Source organism: Barbatula barbatula (genome assembly GCF_947034865.1).
Source record: "Barbatula barbatula genome assembly, chromosome: 23".
Lineage (NCBI taxonomy): Eukaryota > Metazoa > Chordata > Actinopteri > Cypriniformes > Nemacheilidae > Barbatula > Barbatula barbatula.
The window spans coordinates 9869893-9883723 of NC_136786.1; the positions used below are offsets into that span (position 1 = coordinate 9869893).

The 13831-nt window shown below is 37.6% G+C and overlaps 1 protein-coding gene across 3 annotated transcripts; it reads left to right on the forward strand.

The window, feature by feature from the left end:
* Positions 1 to 638: 638 nt before the first annotated feature.
* znf271 (zinc finger protein 271) lies at positions 639 to 9765 on the forward strand. Of its 3 annotated transcripts, XM_079487540.1 has the most exons (14): positions 655 to 714; positions 1143 to 1303; positions 1869 to 2153; positions 2335 to 2772; positions 3887 to 3925; positions 3994 to 4314; positions 4640 to 5146; positions 5240 to 5464; positions 6527 to 6880; positions 7063 to 7380; positions 7454 to 8056; positions 8780 to 8881; positions 8971 to 9029; positions 9113 to 9765. In XM_079487540.1, the coding sequence occupies exons 2-13, from the start codon at positions 1156 to 1158 to the stop codon at positions 8982 to 8984; spliced, it is 3354 nt and encodes a 1117-aa protein (XP_079343666.1). In that variant the 5' UTR covers positions 655 to 714; positions 1143 to 1155; the 3' UTR covers positions 8985 to 9029; positions 9113 to 9765. The 3 variants fall into 3 exon arrangements, with proteins under 3 accessions (XP_079343665.1, XP_079343666.1, XP_079343664.1); XM_079487539.1 differs by having other exon boundaries at positions 639 to 714; positions 8971 to 9765; XM_079487538.1 differs by lacking the exons at positions 8971 to 9029; positions 9113 to 9765 and having other exon boundaries at positions 8780 to 8961.
* Positions 9766 to 13831: the final 4066 nt, after the last annotated feature.

Below are 13831 nucleotides of genomic sequence, written 5' to 3' on the forward strand. Positions count from 1 at the left end.
TACGTTGTTCTGCTGAACACAAAGAAATATATTTGGAAGAATGTTTGCAACTAAACACATATGGGGCACTATAGACTTCCATAGTAGGTAAAAAACTACTGAGTAGTTAATGCTGCCCCAGACCTGTTTAGTTTACCACATTCTTTAAAATATATTAATTTTAATACAGTTTTGGAACAACTTAGGGGTGAGTGAATTATAACCTTTAAGTGACCTTTACATCTGATACGCGCTCTTACATATTAAATACACTGGACATGAACTATGGCAAAACTATGATATTCCTTTAAAGTAACATAGTATTCAATACCAAGGTAACTAGTACAATCACTGTACCATGATACTGTGACAGAACTTTTTTGAACATCAAGTAGCGACTAGCAAAAAACACAAAATGACCTTTACGTACATGCGGCAGACATCTGCCCGTGTCCAGAACTATTTGTGTTGCATGGGAATCAAACACACAACCTTAGGTATCTGAGCTTTTATATAAATGAATCTTCAAGTACTTTTCAATAATGGGATTCTTTTATAAAATATATTGAAAGGGAAATTTAGCAATGGAATCATTCTAATACCACAATGTATTTTTCAACAATATAACATAAGAATGTATCGGACTTTTATTTTGAAAAGATGAAAACTCCCAGCGTTTCCGGTTTGTTATTCCGTTTGGACGAGCATGATGATTTGTGATTAGACACAGGAAAGGTGAGGATATCAGCACAAACCCTGCATGTGTTTTTCTTTAAAGTGACGTGACTATTGTTTATTTCTCTCCTGTCATCTGGCTGACAGAAAAACAACGGGTCATTGCCTTTGTGTTGACGTATAACTGCAGCTGAAGTCTCCTGCTTTGCCTTATTGAAATGTAGAGGCATTAAGACACAAGATTTATTATTATATGATATTGTGTTATATCATATATTATATCTTACACATCACTGGACACAAAGATAATCGGACAGAAATCAAGAATGTTATTGAGTGTCAGACTATGCAAATACTATTTGACATAAATAAGAAACTTACCATGATATATTTGAAGTGTGATACTTTTTTATCTGTAGTAATGAAAAGTATCAGGCGAGCAATAAACCTAGATCTGTATGATCTAATCTGATAACTGTGTTTTCTAGGTGTCAGTAAAACATGGATCTGAGCATGAAGTCATACAGTGACCCAGAGGACGTTGGTGTTTTACCATCGGCTGGGCGTAGCACTGGAGAACATGAGTCTGATATAGGGGAGGAGGCGGGAGGGTTTCATCTACACCCATCAGATCCTTCATTTGAGCTGGGTGAGGATCCAGGAGCTGGACACTTCACTATTCTCTTATATGTGGATGGTGTAGTGCAGTGTTTTTTTTTAAAACTGGTGGGGAATAGAGACATGACAAGTGGGGCGCGACAAATGGGTTGACATTTGTAATCTTTTATTAATGACTTTATTATTGACCATACACAAAGACACATTTAAATGTAAGCATTACTTAAAACAACATCAGATTGCAAAAAATTGCAAGAATGATTTTACGTCAGAGGTTTGTGACATGGAATGGAAAGAAAACTGGAGATTCGGCACCAGGAGAGAAAACCAAGACAGACGGTGGACCTAAAGTTTATTACCATTTTGTTTTTGGCTATTGGTGACAGGTGGGGCTCGCACCCCTTCCTTACCTCCAAAGTGGGGAAAAAGTTAGAGAAACACTGGTGTAGTGGTTAAATGTGGGGTCTGATAATACATTCTTAAAAATAACGAATAACACAATATTACAGTTATTTTTTTATGTTCTATAGGAATAACAGTGAACCAACATAAATGGTATTATAACTGCTCATTTTTTCTTTCAACCGTCACCGCAGAGGACCACACGAGGAAGCAGTGTTCTGCCAAAGCGAGGCCTTATCAGTGCTCTCAATGTGGGAAGACTTTCTCTCGCATCCAACATCTATCCGAACACGTGCGGATTCACACAGGCGAGAGACCTTTCGAATGCTCGTCTTGTGGAAAGTCTTTCACCCGCGAGAGAGACCTCAAGACTCATCAGATCGTCCATACGGATGCCAAAGCTTTTCACTGCACCATCTGCGTTAAAAACTTCGCCCTCTTATCTTCTTTGAGAAGACATGTGCGTGCTTTTCATCAAGGTACAGATTATCATCAAACATTGTGTGAGTCACGACATGCAATGCATTACAGATTTGACCACGGTTTAGTTGACAGTGTCTGACTCATAATTGTGGTAAAATCACGATTGTTTACTAAAGGTCAGAATTAAAATATGGACATCCGTGTGGAACCTAGATGCAATGTCTTTATTTTTTACAGGTCAAGACGTCAATACAGAGGGAAAATGTTTAATCTGCGTAGAATGCGGTAAGAATTTTGCGTGCCAATTGGAGGAACATGAGTTGACTCACACAGGAGAGATTTCTCATCGTTGCCCAGACTGTGTCAACAGTTATTCATATCTGTCAACGCTTGCATCACCTGATCGGACGTTTGCTGAATCGGACGACTTGAAGCATTTGGATGCTCTTAACATTGAGAGGCCTTGCAGTTCTGCGGCCTCAGAAGATCTACACAGACAAGAGCAAATCGAGACGACTAGGGACGACTGTGAATCACCTTCTCCAGATCCTGTAGACACTATTAACAGTGATGATGTGAATTTTGAAAACAAAGCCCAGAGTCAAGACGAAATGGTCGAGGGATCTCCATCTCCATGTGCGGTGATTGAGGATTTTCCAATCTTTGTTGATAAAGGTGAGTCGATAAAGGTGTAGTTCTTACAAAAATACACCAACCACCCCCGTATTTAATGTACCATCATTACTACCACCATTTAAAAGTTAAGGATCACATGACTGAAATGTATTTTGTGATAAGAGTAAATATTACAATGTCCTAAAATGACATTTCATGCCGTGTGTAATGTTGCTGTGTGTGAATGTAAGCAGTCTGACAAGTTGTAAAGTCGAAAGTGAACGAATAAGCAGTAAGTTATTGGCTTGGGAAAGAAGGGGTCGACTCTGAATCGCACGAACGAGTCATCTGTCGTTCTAATTTCAGTCTCTGATCAGATTTGCGCCACTCCGTGCAATGGCTGCTTACGGTCCTTTTGCAAAACAGGCCGATAAAATGCTAATTCTGTCAATTCAAGGCAAATTGAGCTACATTCGAAAACACTAAAATATAACATAGCTTTGATTTGTTTTAGTTTAGTTTATGTTTACAAACATAATTCATCACATTATTGTTTTGGTGAGTTTTTTAATGGAGACAAAGCGAGGCGATGTCATTCATTTCAAAGGAGAGCTGGCGACAGTTGGCGACAGGAAGTGGGCGTGTCTAGCGACGCGACAAAGCTGAGATTTGCTTTACTTTATGCCAATAATAAGCGACTTTCAGGAGCGACTACCAATAGGAGTAAAGCAGCAGAGGTCTCGTCAGCCGTCCATCAGTTACTGCAGAGTTTATAAATGTTACCACAACAAACCAAAGCTAGGAACGCCTTCTAACGAAGCAAGAGACTAGCGACACCTAGCGATAGAGTCGCTGACGGTGTGAACGCACAGTAAGAGATATATATTTAACTCAATATTTTTAACTATTACAAATGATATAAGTGTACACGATCTATATACATTTTTGGTTATACATATACCTATAAAAACTGGTCAAGAATACATAAAAATCAATGTTAGTAATCGCCTACTTATCTCCCGCGATTGACAAAGGTAAGCTTATCATGATTTACAATTTGAGATGTCCGGTAAAATCTGTTTGCGTGAAATTACGTTTTGATATCATTGTACTTCAACCCATGTTTGTAAACTAACCTGAAGTTAACATACCTGTAATTTTATGTTTCAAACAGAGATGGCAACAGAGAGGCAAAAATTACAGATCGCAGCAGGTAAAATCAAGTTAAACCAAGTGTGTATCTCTCATGGCTTTGTAACACTGTTTCATTTAATCTTTTAGGTATCGAAGCAACGCACCCTGTTCAAGAGAAAGATCTTACAGCTCAGCAGCAGGTTCACGATGAAGATAAACCTCACCAGTGCATTCACTGTGGAAAGAGATTTCACAAACAAGCAAAGCTTCGTATCCATTTGCGCGTTCACACCGGAGAGAAACCCTACCATTGCTCCCAGTGTGGAAAACATTTCAGTCAAGCAGTAAACCTTAAGAAACATCACGTTACACATCATACGGAGGAGAGACCGTACCGCTGCGCGCTCTGTGACAGGACGTTTTCTCTCTCGTTCGCTCTAATAAAGCATCAACGTGTCTCTCATCCAGGTAAGATCAATATCACTTCTCAACCTTATAAACTTATTTATAAAACACACCTTTTTGTTTACATACTTAAAACAATATAGTCAGTTTTGGTCACACAAATCAGCGTAAAGATGCCAAATAGTCAATGATTTGGCATGTCATTGTTTCCGTTTATTGAAATTAAACTATGTGACTGAGTTCCTGTTCCAGATGGCAAACTTGATGTTCTGTCTCATAGTTTTCTGTGAAGTTTTCGTGACAGCACCCTCTACTGTTCGAACATAGTGGGTGCAACAAATAGCAGTTTCTGAATGTTTATTGTCATATTTATGGTTTTATTAAACAGAGCATTTGAGTGTCGCCGAACGGAGCCGCTTCACCTGCCCATACTGTGGAAAAATATTTGGACGGCATCAAGACATGGAGCAACACAAGCGGATTCACACAGGAGAGAGACCGTTCCGTTGCACCGTGTGCAACAAAAGCTTCAGACAACGTTCAGTTTTAATCGTGCATAGGAAAATTCACACTGGAGAAAAGCCTTTCGAATGCTTTGTGTGCTTCAGACGGTTTTACGGTTCGGGTGATCTGAAGACGCACATGGGAACTCACACAGGCGTGAGACCACACAGCTGTCCCTTGTGCTCCAAAAGTTTCCCTCGTCCGAGTAGCTTGCAGGCGCACATGCAGTCTCATCTGAAAAAGCTTCGGGAAGACGATGATGTGAGCGGGGCTGATGGGTTTCATCTTGATGAAGAGGAGGATAGGGGTGAACTGGATGATGCCGGAGGAGTCAGCGGTGGACCTGCTTCTTCTGCGATGCTTTCTGAAAGCACTGGAGCTTCTGAAGACAGTAAGACATGAAACCGAATAGTCAAATTAGGAAACTGATTCTTGTGTTGAGCTTTCTTTCTAAATGTAACGCTTCTCTGATATGTTTCTACAGAAATGAGCACAGAAGAGCCATCCAGTGATCCGTCTCAATCACACCCTTCAGAGACTGAAAGGACATTCAGACAGTCATTGAATCTCAATGATGAAGACCACAACGCCGATCAGAGTTCCAGTTCAGAAACGACAGGTCATCAGAAGCCATACTACTGTTCCATATGCAACAAGACTTTCTCTGTCTTAATATCCCTGAAAAAACATCAACTCATATTTCATCCAGGTAAGAACGATACCTGTATTCATGAGCGTTGTACAAACCTTTTTTATAGATGCAGCCCCCCTTATAAAAATGAATACACTTTATGAAGCTTATTTACTGTCAATACTACTTGGGACTAAATTGGCCCACTTTGTACTTTCTTAAAGTATAGTCATTTTGACCCCAAACACTTCAATATATATATACAAAATTACTCAAAAATAAAGTTATATGTTTTGTTATTCTTTTTTCTTTCTTTCTAAATTTAACTTGTTTAGTTTACCTAGAAAAACAGCAGTTTGCCCGACATGAAGAATATTTAGGATAATATTAACGATAATATTCAAAAGTTTTTTTCAAAGGGTTAATGCATTTAAGTTATACATTAAGGTGTACATTGTTTTATACACAGTATGTGTTCCCTGGCAATGACCTTTGCACTGCTAGTGCTTTACCAACTGAGCTACAGAAACTCTTGCATATGTTGGCTCTGCATATGTTTAAATATAACAGTGCTAAACTTTGAGTAGAGCTGATCAACAAATAATCGCGATGAATCACATTCAGAATAAACGTTTGTGTTTACATAATATATGTCTGTGGACCGTGCATTATTATTTTGTATTTATAAACACATATATGTACACATACATGTATATATTTAGGAAATATATGCATGTATATATTCATATTTATATATATAATTTAAATTATAAGTGAGTATTTTAATAAATACATGCACGTGTATGTGTACACGTAAATACAAAATCAATATGCACTTAATTATGCAAAGCTTGTGTTTATGTATCATGTATATAACACCTCAAGTAAACGTATAGCTTTAACTAAACGAGTTCAATATTGTAACCACATGCATTTCATAAAGATTAATAATAAAAATAAAATCAGATTAGAAAATAAGAATCATTTTTAGCTTATTTGACATTATTAGATGTATTAGTTTTATCTATTTTGGGTTGAAATCATTATTTACAGATCTGATAATGATGGACATACTGGGTTTGTATATCTGTTCACTGTTCTCATCTTATAGCTGGTAATGTTATTAAACACCTTCAACAGATCAGCATGCTGACACAGAAGGCAAGTGTTTTTCCTGCTCTTACTGCGGGAGGAGGTTTGGTCGTCGTCAGGGTTTGTTACAACATGAGAGAATTCACACAGGTGAAAGGCCTTACAACTGCCCCACCTGTAACAAAACCTTTCGCCAGCGATCGGCTCTGGTTGTACATATCAAGACTCACACAGGAGAGAGGGCTTTCCTCTGCTTCGTGTGCAGTAAAAGCTTTTATACCCCCGGAGACCTGAAGAAACATCTGGAAATTCACACTGGAGTGAGGCCACACAACTGCCCCGTATGCTTTAAGGGCTTCGGCCGTCCCAGTTTCCTGCGAGCTCACATGCGAAACCATGAAAGTAAGTTTAACGCTAAATATTATCTGTATTCATTTTACGAATTTTACAGCTGCTGTTTTCTCCTCTTATGCCAACTGTGAAAATCGCAAAAAGTTGCACAATGTTTGTACCATTCACGTGGTCAGAACATTGCATTATGAAAACTAGAATATGTTTTTTCATTGTGTTTGTACATTTTCCAGAAGGCCCCACAAAAAAAACGAGTGAAAAAGTGGAATCGACAGACAGTCAGAAAGTTGACCTTCAAGAAAAGCCGTTTGAATGCTCTTATTGCGGAAAGACATTCAGTCAGCATTGTGTGTTTAAAATTCACCAGCGAATACACACAGGAGAGAGACCTTACAAGTGCTCTCAGTGTGGTTTGAGTTTTCGCTGGAGGAGAAACCTGATAGCCCACCAAAGTGGACATCCAGGTGACAACCCCATCCAGTGTTCAATGTGTGATGAAACATTCATCTCTGAAGCGAGTCTGAAGAAACATCAAGACACTTTTCATTCAGGTAAGAAGCTTCAGGGTTCAGATTTTCTGAAAAGAAACATGAAATGTATTTTAACCTAAATCCTCTTCTCCAGCGGTCTCTCACACCTGCAGTCAGTGTTTGAAGACATTTACACAAGCCGCAGGCCTCCGGAAACACGTACGCTACGTTCACGAAGGAGAGCGACCTCACAAATGCTCCGAGTGCGGCCGAGGATTCGTCAAACTGTCGGATCTTTCGCGTCATCAGCGCCGCCATCATTACGACCGGGGCGACGAACTCTTTCAATGCTCACAATGTGAGCGAAGCTTCAGTCACCCCAGCAGTCTGGTTCTCCATCGCAGGACTCACACGGAGGAAAAGCACGAGTGCCCCATATGTAACAAGATCTTCAGTCAGGGGGGACATCTCAAGGTCCACCTGCGTACCCACACCAAAGAGAACAAACCCAGGTACGAGTGCCCCGAATGCGGAAAGAGCTTCGGCCAAGCCAAAGATCTGGCAGTTCATCAGAGGGTTCACACCGGAGAGAAACCCTACCAGTGCCCACAGTGCAAGAAGAGTTATAGACAGTTTGCACATCTGTCCGTGCATCTGAGAAGCCACACGGGAGAGAAGCCTTACCAGTGCCCCATATGTATGAAGTTCTTCGCGCATTCGTCATCAATGAAAAAACACCTGCGTGTGATGCATGCAGGTAAGTCTGCAGTTACATCCAAGACGCATCATTTACGTGCTTATGATGTTTCGTTTTTGAGTGAAAAGAAACGTTTTTGTTTTCAAGTAAGAGCAAAATAAAGGTTTTATTTTTGGGTGAAAGCTGAAGTGTCACAGAAGAGGAGCACTGGCAAATGTCCGATATAAAAAACTATTATTTTTTCCAAAAATAAATAGTAAAAAGCCTGCTGACGGTTATAGGCAACGCACCTCAAAAATAGTTTGTTTAGTGCTATATCAGAAGCTATTTAAAACAAAATTTTCAAAATAAAGATTCATTTTGGTTGAATTTTTTTTTCTGTTTTGGGAAAAAATAAAAAAAAAATTTTAGTTTTGAAGTCAAAACACTTGGAAAAGCAAGTGTTTCCATCTTTAGGTGAAAGAAAAAAGAAATATTTTCATCTTTTTCACTGTTTGGGGTGAAAGCAAAATAAATGTTTTTATTTTAATAAAAATAAATTTGTGTTAAATTATCTTTTTCTGTTTTGGATGAAATAACAAAAGCTTTTTTAAGTGAGTTAATTAAAAGTTCAATTTTAACATTCTTTTTGGTTGAAAGCAAACGAAAGCGTTCGTTTTGGAAATGATGTCTTAAACAGTGTAGGAACTATTTGTAATGTCACAGGCAAACTGTAAATTTTGCCTTCTCTCGCCATCTAAGTCCTTATACTAGAAGCATGGTAACCTTCCTCTCTGTTTTCAGAGGGGAAAGATTTATCCATATCTAAAGGAGTCGTGAAGGTCACTGTAGGTGGCGATGGCTCATCCAGCACGGCCATTGAAGTTAAACAGGAACCGGACTCTGGTGAGGAATATGGCAAGTATTGTTTACATTATTTTAAAGAGCAGATGTTGAAAAATATTTGAAAGGTGTCTTTTTTACATCCTGAATAGGTGAAGGAGATTAGCCAGGAGCTTCTCCTTCTAAACCGATGTTGGGTTCAGCCTGAAAGGTCTCATCATTGAGATCATGCACAAACTTCAGTTAATGCCAAGAAATGTGTTTTTAATCTAATACATGCCATTGTAATTCTAGGTCCCAAAGTATTAGATTATTCAACTTTGTCATCTATTCACACACCTATACTAAACTATGGAAACTATGTGCTGCAGATTCGTTTTTGGTTTGGATGCTACATGGAGACACGATGAAAAGTATTTAATGTAATATACACAGTATGATCAAACACTTTACTTCAATACAGCTTTCCTATATATTTTTGTTATTGCAAATGAATACTGGAATCATGTTTTTACACACAGAAAATACAATGTGTACCTGTATACTGTCGTTGTTTTTCTGGTTGTGCAAGCACAAAGAGTCATTTTATTCCCCTTCAGAGGCTCAGATATTTGTTTTTCAATTGTCTGTTTTCTGGAACTATTCAGATGTATCTTAAAATATATATTTGTTCATTTTTAAGATGCATCATCGGTTGTCGATTGCCACATAAACGGATTAGAACTCAACTCTACGAGGGCAAGTACAGTCTTAAGGAAATGAAAAAGAAAATAAAAAAATACTTGATTCTTCTGTAACCAAAAAACTAAAAGGTGTATTTATAATGTATAACAAACTTCCTAAAATATAACAAATAATGTATATTTAAATGTTGGTATTTATATTTCTTTTCATTAACTTAATGTTATGATCATCACAAACTGTCTAATAAAGCTGTCTGTACATACCTGCATTTGTTTTTATTCAACATTTAGTTAAGATTCATTTAGTGACTGCTGCTTCTCGCAATGTAACTACAGCGGTATGTTTTTGCAGAATGTCAAGTGAAATCTGAGGATTTAATGGTAACGGTTTCTTCAGCGTCATCATTGACTTTTAATGACATCCAAGTACAAAATGAATGATGCGGATGAAAACAAAGGTTCGATTTTGTCAAACATACTGTTTACCCGTGTTCATCTACAAACATACAGGATGGCAAGACGCTGCATGTAGCTCACAGTGCAAAAAAGCTAGTGTCCAGTATTGTCTAAGCAAATCCAATTACACATGAGAACTCTCCATGAGAGACTTTTTCAGGTGTCTGGCAGGATATGATTTGAAAAATTTAATGTCACTTCCTTGTAGTGTTTAGTTTAAAGGAGCAAAGTGGAGATTTTAGCGGCATCTAGCACTAAGGTTGTGAATTGCAACCAATGGCTCAATCCACCCCTCCATTTCGAATCGCTACGGTGGGTCTCACAGGACAAAGATGTCGTTGCATTTTCGCTTCTTTGCCAAAGGAGATAAGGTATTTACGAAACACAGTTTGTCCCTTTAGGGCTACTGTAGAAACAACATGGTGAATTCCATGTAAGTAGACCCGTGGTGCATGTAGACAGAAATCGCTCATTCTAAGCGAATAAAAACATAACGCTTCATTATGTAATATTATACACCTCTGAACACATAGTTATGTATATTGTATACACAGATAGTTGTGTACGAGAAAACAGACAGTTGTGTATGAGAAAACAGATAGTTGTGTATGAGAAAACAGATAGTTGTGTATGAGAACACAGATAGTTGTGTATGAGAAAACAGATAGTTGTGTATGAGAAAACAGATAGTTGTGTACGAGAAAACAGATAGTTGTGTACGAGAAAACAGATAGTTGTGTACGAGAAAACAGATAGTTGTGTACGAGAACACAGATAGTTGTGTACGAGAAAACAGACAGTTGTGTATGAGAAAACAGATAGTTGTGTATGAGAAAACAGATAGTTGTGTATGAGAACACAGATAGTTGTGTATGAGAAAACAGATAGTTGTGTATGAGAACACAGATAGTTGTGTATGAGAACACAGATAGTTGTGTATGAGAAAACAGATAGTTGTGTATGAGAAAACAGATAGTTGTGTATGAGAAAACAGATAGTTGTGTATGAGAACACAGATAGTTGTGTATGAGAAAACAGATAGTTGTGTATGAGAACACAGATAGTTGTGTACGAGAACACAGATAGTTGTGTATGAGAACACAGATAGTTGTGTATGAGAACACAGATAGTTGTGTACGAGAAAACAGATAGTTGTGTACGAGAAAACAGATAGTTGTGTATGAGAACACAGATAGTTGTGTATGAGAACACAGATAGTTGTGTATGAGAACACAGATAGTTGTGTATGAGAAAACAGATAGTTGTGTATGAGAACACAGATAGTTGTGTATGAGAAAACAGATAGTTGTGTACGAGAAAACAGATAGTTGTGTATGAGAACACAGATAGTTGTGTATGAGAAAACAGATAGTTGTGTATGAGAACACAGATAGTTGTGTACGAGAAAACAGATAGTTGTGTACGAGAAAACAGATAGTTGTGTACGAGAAAACAGATAGTTGTGTACGAGAAAACAGATAGTTGTGTACGAGAAAACAGATAGTTGTGTACGAGAAAACAGATAGTTGTGTACGAGAAAACAGATAGTTGTGTACGAGAAAACAGATAGTTGTGTACGAGAAAACAGATAGTTGTGTGTGAGAACACAGATAGTTGTGTATGAGAAAACAGATAGTTGTGTGTGAGAACACAGATAGTTGTGTACGAGAAAACAGATAGTTGTGTGTGAGAAAACAGATAGTTGTGTATGAGAAAACAGATAGTTGTGTATGAGAACACAGATAGTTGTGTATGAGAAAACAGATAGTTGTGTGTGAGAAAACAGATAGTTGTGTATGAGAAAACAGATAGTTGTGTATGAGAAAACAGATAGTTGTGTATGAGAACACAGATAGTTGTGTACGAGAAAACAGATAGTTGTGTGTGAGAAAACAGATAGTTGTGTGTGAGAAAACAGATAGTTGTGTGTGAGAACACAGATAGTTGTGTACGAGAAAACAGATAGTTGTGTGTGAGAAAACAGATAGTTGTGTATGAGAAAACAGATAGTTGTGTATGAGAACACAGATAGTTGTGTACGAGAAAACAGATAGTTGTGTGTGAGAAAACAGATAGTTGTGTGTGAGAACACAGATAGTTGTGTACGAGAAAACAGATAGTTGTGTACGAGAAAACAGATAGTTGTGTATGAGAACACAGATAGTTGTGTACGAGAAAACAGATAGTTGTGTATGAGAACACAGATAGTTGTGTATGAGAAAACAGATAGTTGTGTATGAGAACACAGATAGTTGTGTATGAGAACACAGATAGTTGTGTATGAGAACACAGATAGTTGTGTACGAGAAAACAGATAGTTGTGTACGAGAAAACAGATAGTTGTGTACGAGAAAACAGATAGTTGTGTACGAGAAAACAGATAGTTGTGTACGAGAAAACAGATAGTTGTGTATGAGAAAACAGATAGTTGTGTATGAGAAAACAGATAGTTGTGTACGAGAAAACAGATAGTTGTGTATGAGAAAACAGATAGTTGTGTATGAGAACACAGATAGTTGTGTACGAGAAAACAGATAGTTGTGTACGAGAAAACAGATAGTTGTGTATGAGAAAACAGATAGTTGTGTATGAGAACACAGATAGTTGTGTATGAGAAAACAGATAGTTGTGTACGAGAAAACAGATAGTTGTGTACGAGAAAACAGATAGTTGTGTATGAGAAAACAGATAGTTGTGTATGAGAACACAGATAGTTGTGTACGAGAAAACAGATAGTTGTGTACGAGAAAACAGATAGTTGTGTACGAGAAAACAGATAGTTGTGTATGAGAAAACAGATAGTTGTGTACGAGAAAACAGATAGTTGTGTACGAGAACACAGATAGTTGTGTATGAGAACACAGATAGTTGTGTATGAGAACACAGATAGTTGTGTACGAGAAAACAGACAGTTGTGTATGAGAAAACAGATAGTTGTGTACGAGAAAACAGATAGTTGTGTACGAGAAAACAGATAGTTGTGTGTGAGAAAACAGATAGTTGTGTATGAGAAAACAGATAGTTGTGTATGAGAAAACAGATAGTTGTGTATGAGAAAACAGATAGTTGTGTATGAGAAAACAGATAGTTGTGTACGAGAAAACAGATAGTTGTGTACGAGAACACAGATAGTTGTGTACGAGAACACAGATAGTTGTGTACGAGAAAACAGATAGTTGTGTATGAGAACACAGATAGTTGTGTACGAGAACACAGATAGTTGTGTACGAGAAAACAGATAGTTGTGTGTGAGAAAACAGATAGTTGTGTATGAGAAAACAGATAGTTGTGTATGAGAAAACAGATAGTTGTGTATGAGAAAACAGATAGTTGTGTATGAGAAAACAGAAAACAGATAGTTGTGTGTGAGAAAACAGATAGTTGTGTATGAGAAAACAGATAGTTGTGTATGAGAAAACAGATAGTTGTGTACGAGAAAACAGATAGTTGTGTACGAGAAAACAGATAGTTGTGTACGAGAAAACAGAAAACAGATAGTTGTGTGTGAGAAAACAGATAGTTGTGTATGAGAAAACAGATAGTTGTGTACGAGAAAACAGATAGTTGTGTATGAGAAAACAGAAAACAGATAGTTGTGTGTGAGAACACAGATAGTTGTGTACGAGAAAACAGATAGTTGTGTGTGAGAAAACAGATAGTTGTGTATGAGAAAACAGATAGTTGTGTATGAGAACACAGATAGTTGTGTATGAGAAAACAGATAGTTGTGTGTGAGAAAACAGATAGTTGTGTATGAGAAAACAGATAGTTGTGTATGAGAAAACAGATAGTTGTGTATGAGAACACAGATAGTTGTGTACGAGAAAACAGATAGTTGTGTGTGAGAAAACAGATAGTTGTGTGTGAGAAAACA

Coding starts and splice junctions, on each gene's coding strand:
- znf271 (XM_079487538.1), top strand. CDS start 1,156: ATGGATCTGAGCATGAAGTCATACAGTGACCCAGAGGACGTTGGTGTT. Junction 4,315..4,639: donor TCAACGTGTCTCTCATCCAG/GTAAGATCAATA, acceptor TTTATTAAACAG/AGCATTTGAGTGTCGCCGAA. Junction 6,881..7,062: donor TCACATGCGAAACCATGAAA/GTAAGTTTAACG, acceptor TACATTTTCCAG/AAGGCCCCACAAAAAAAACG.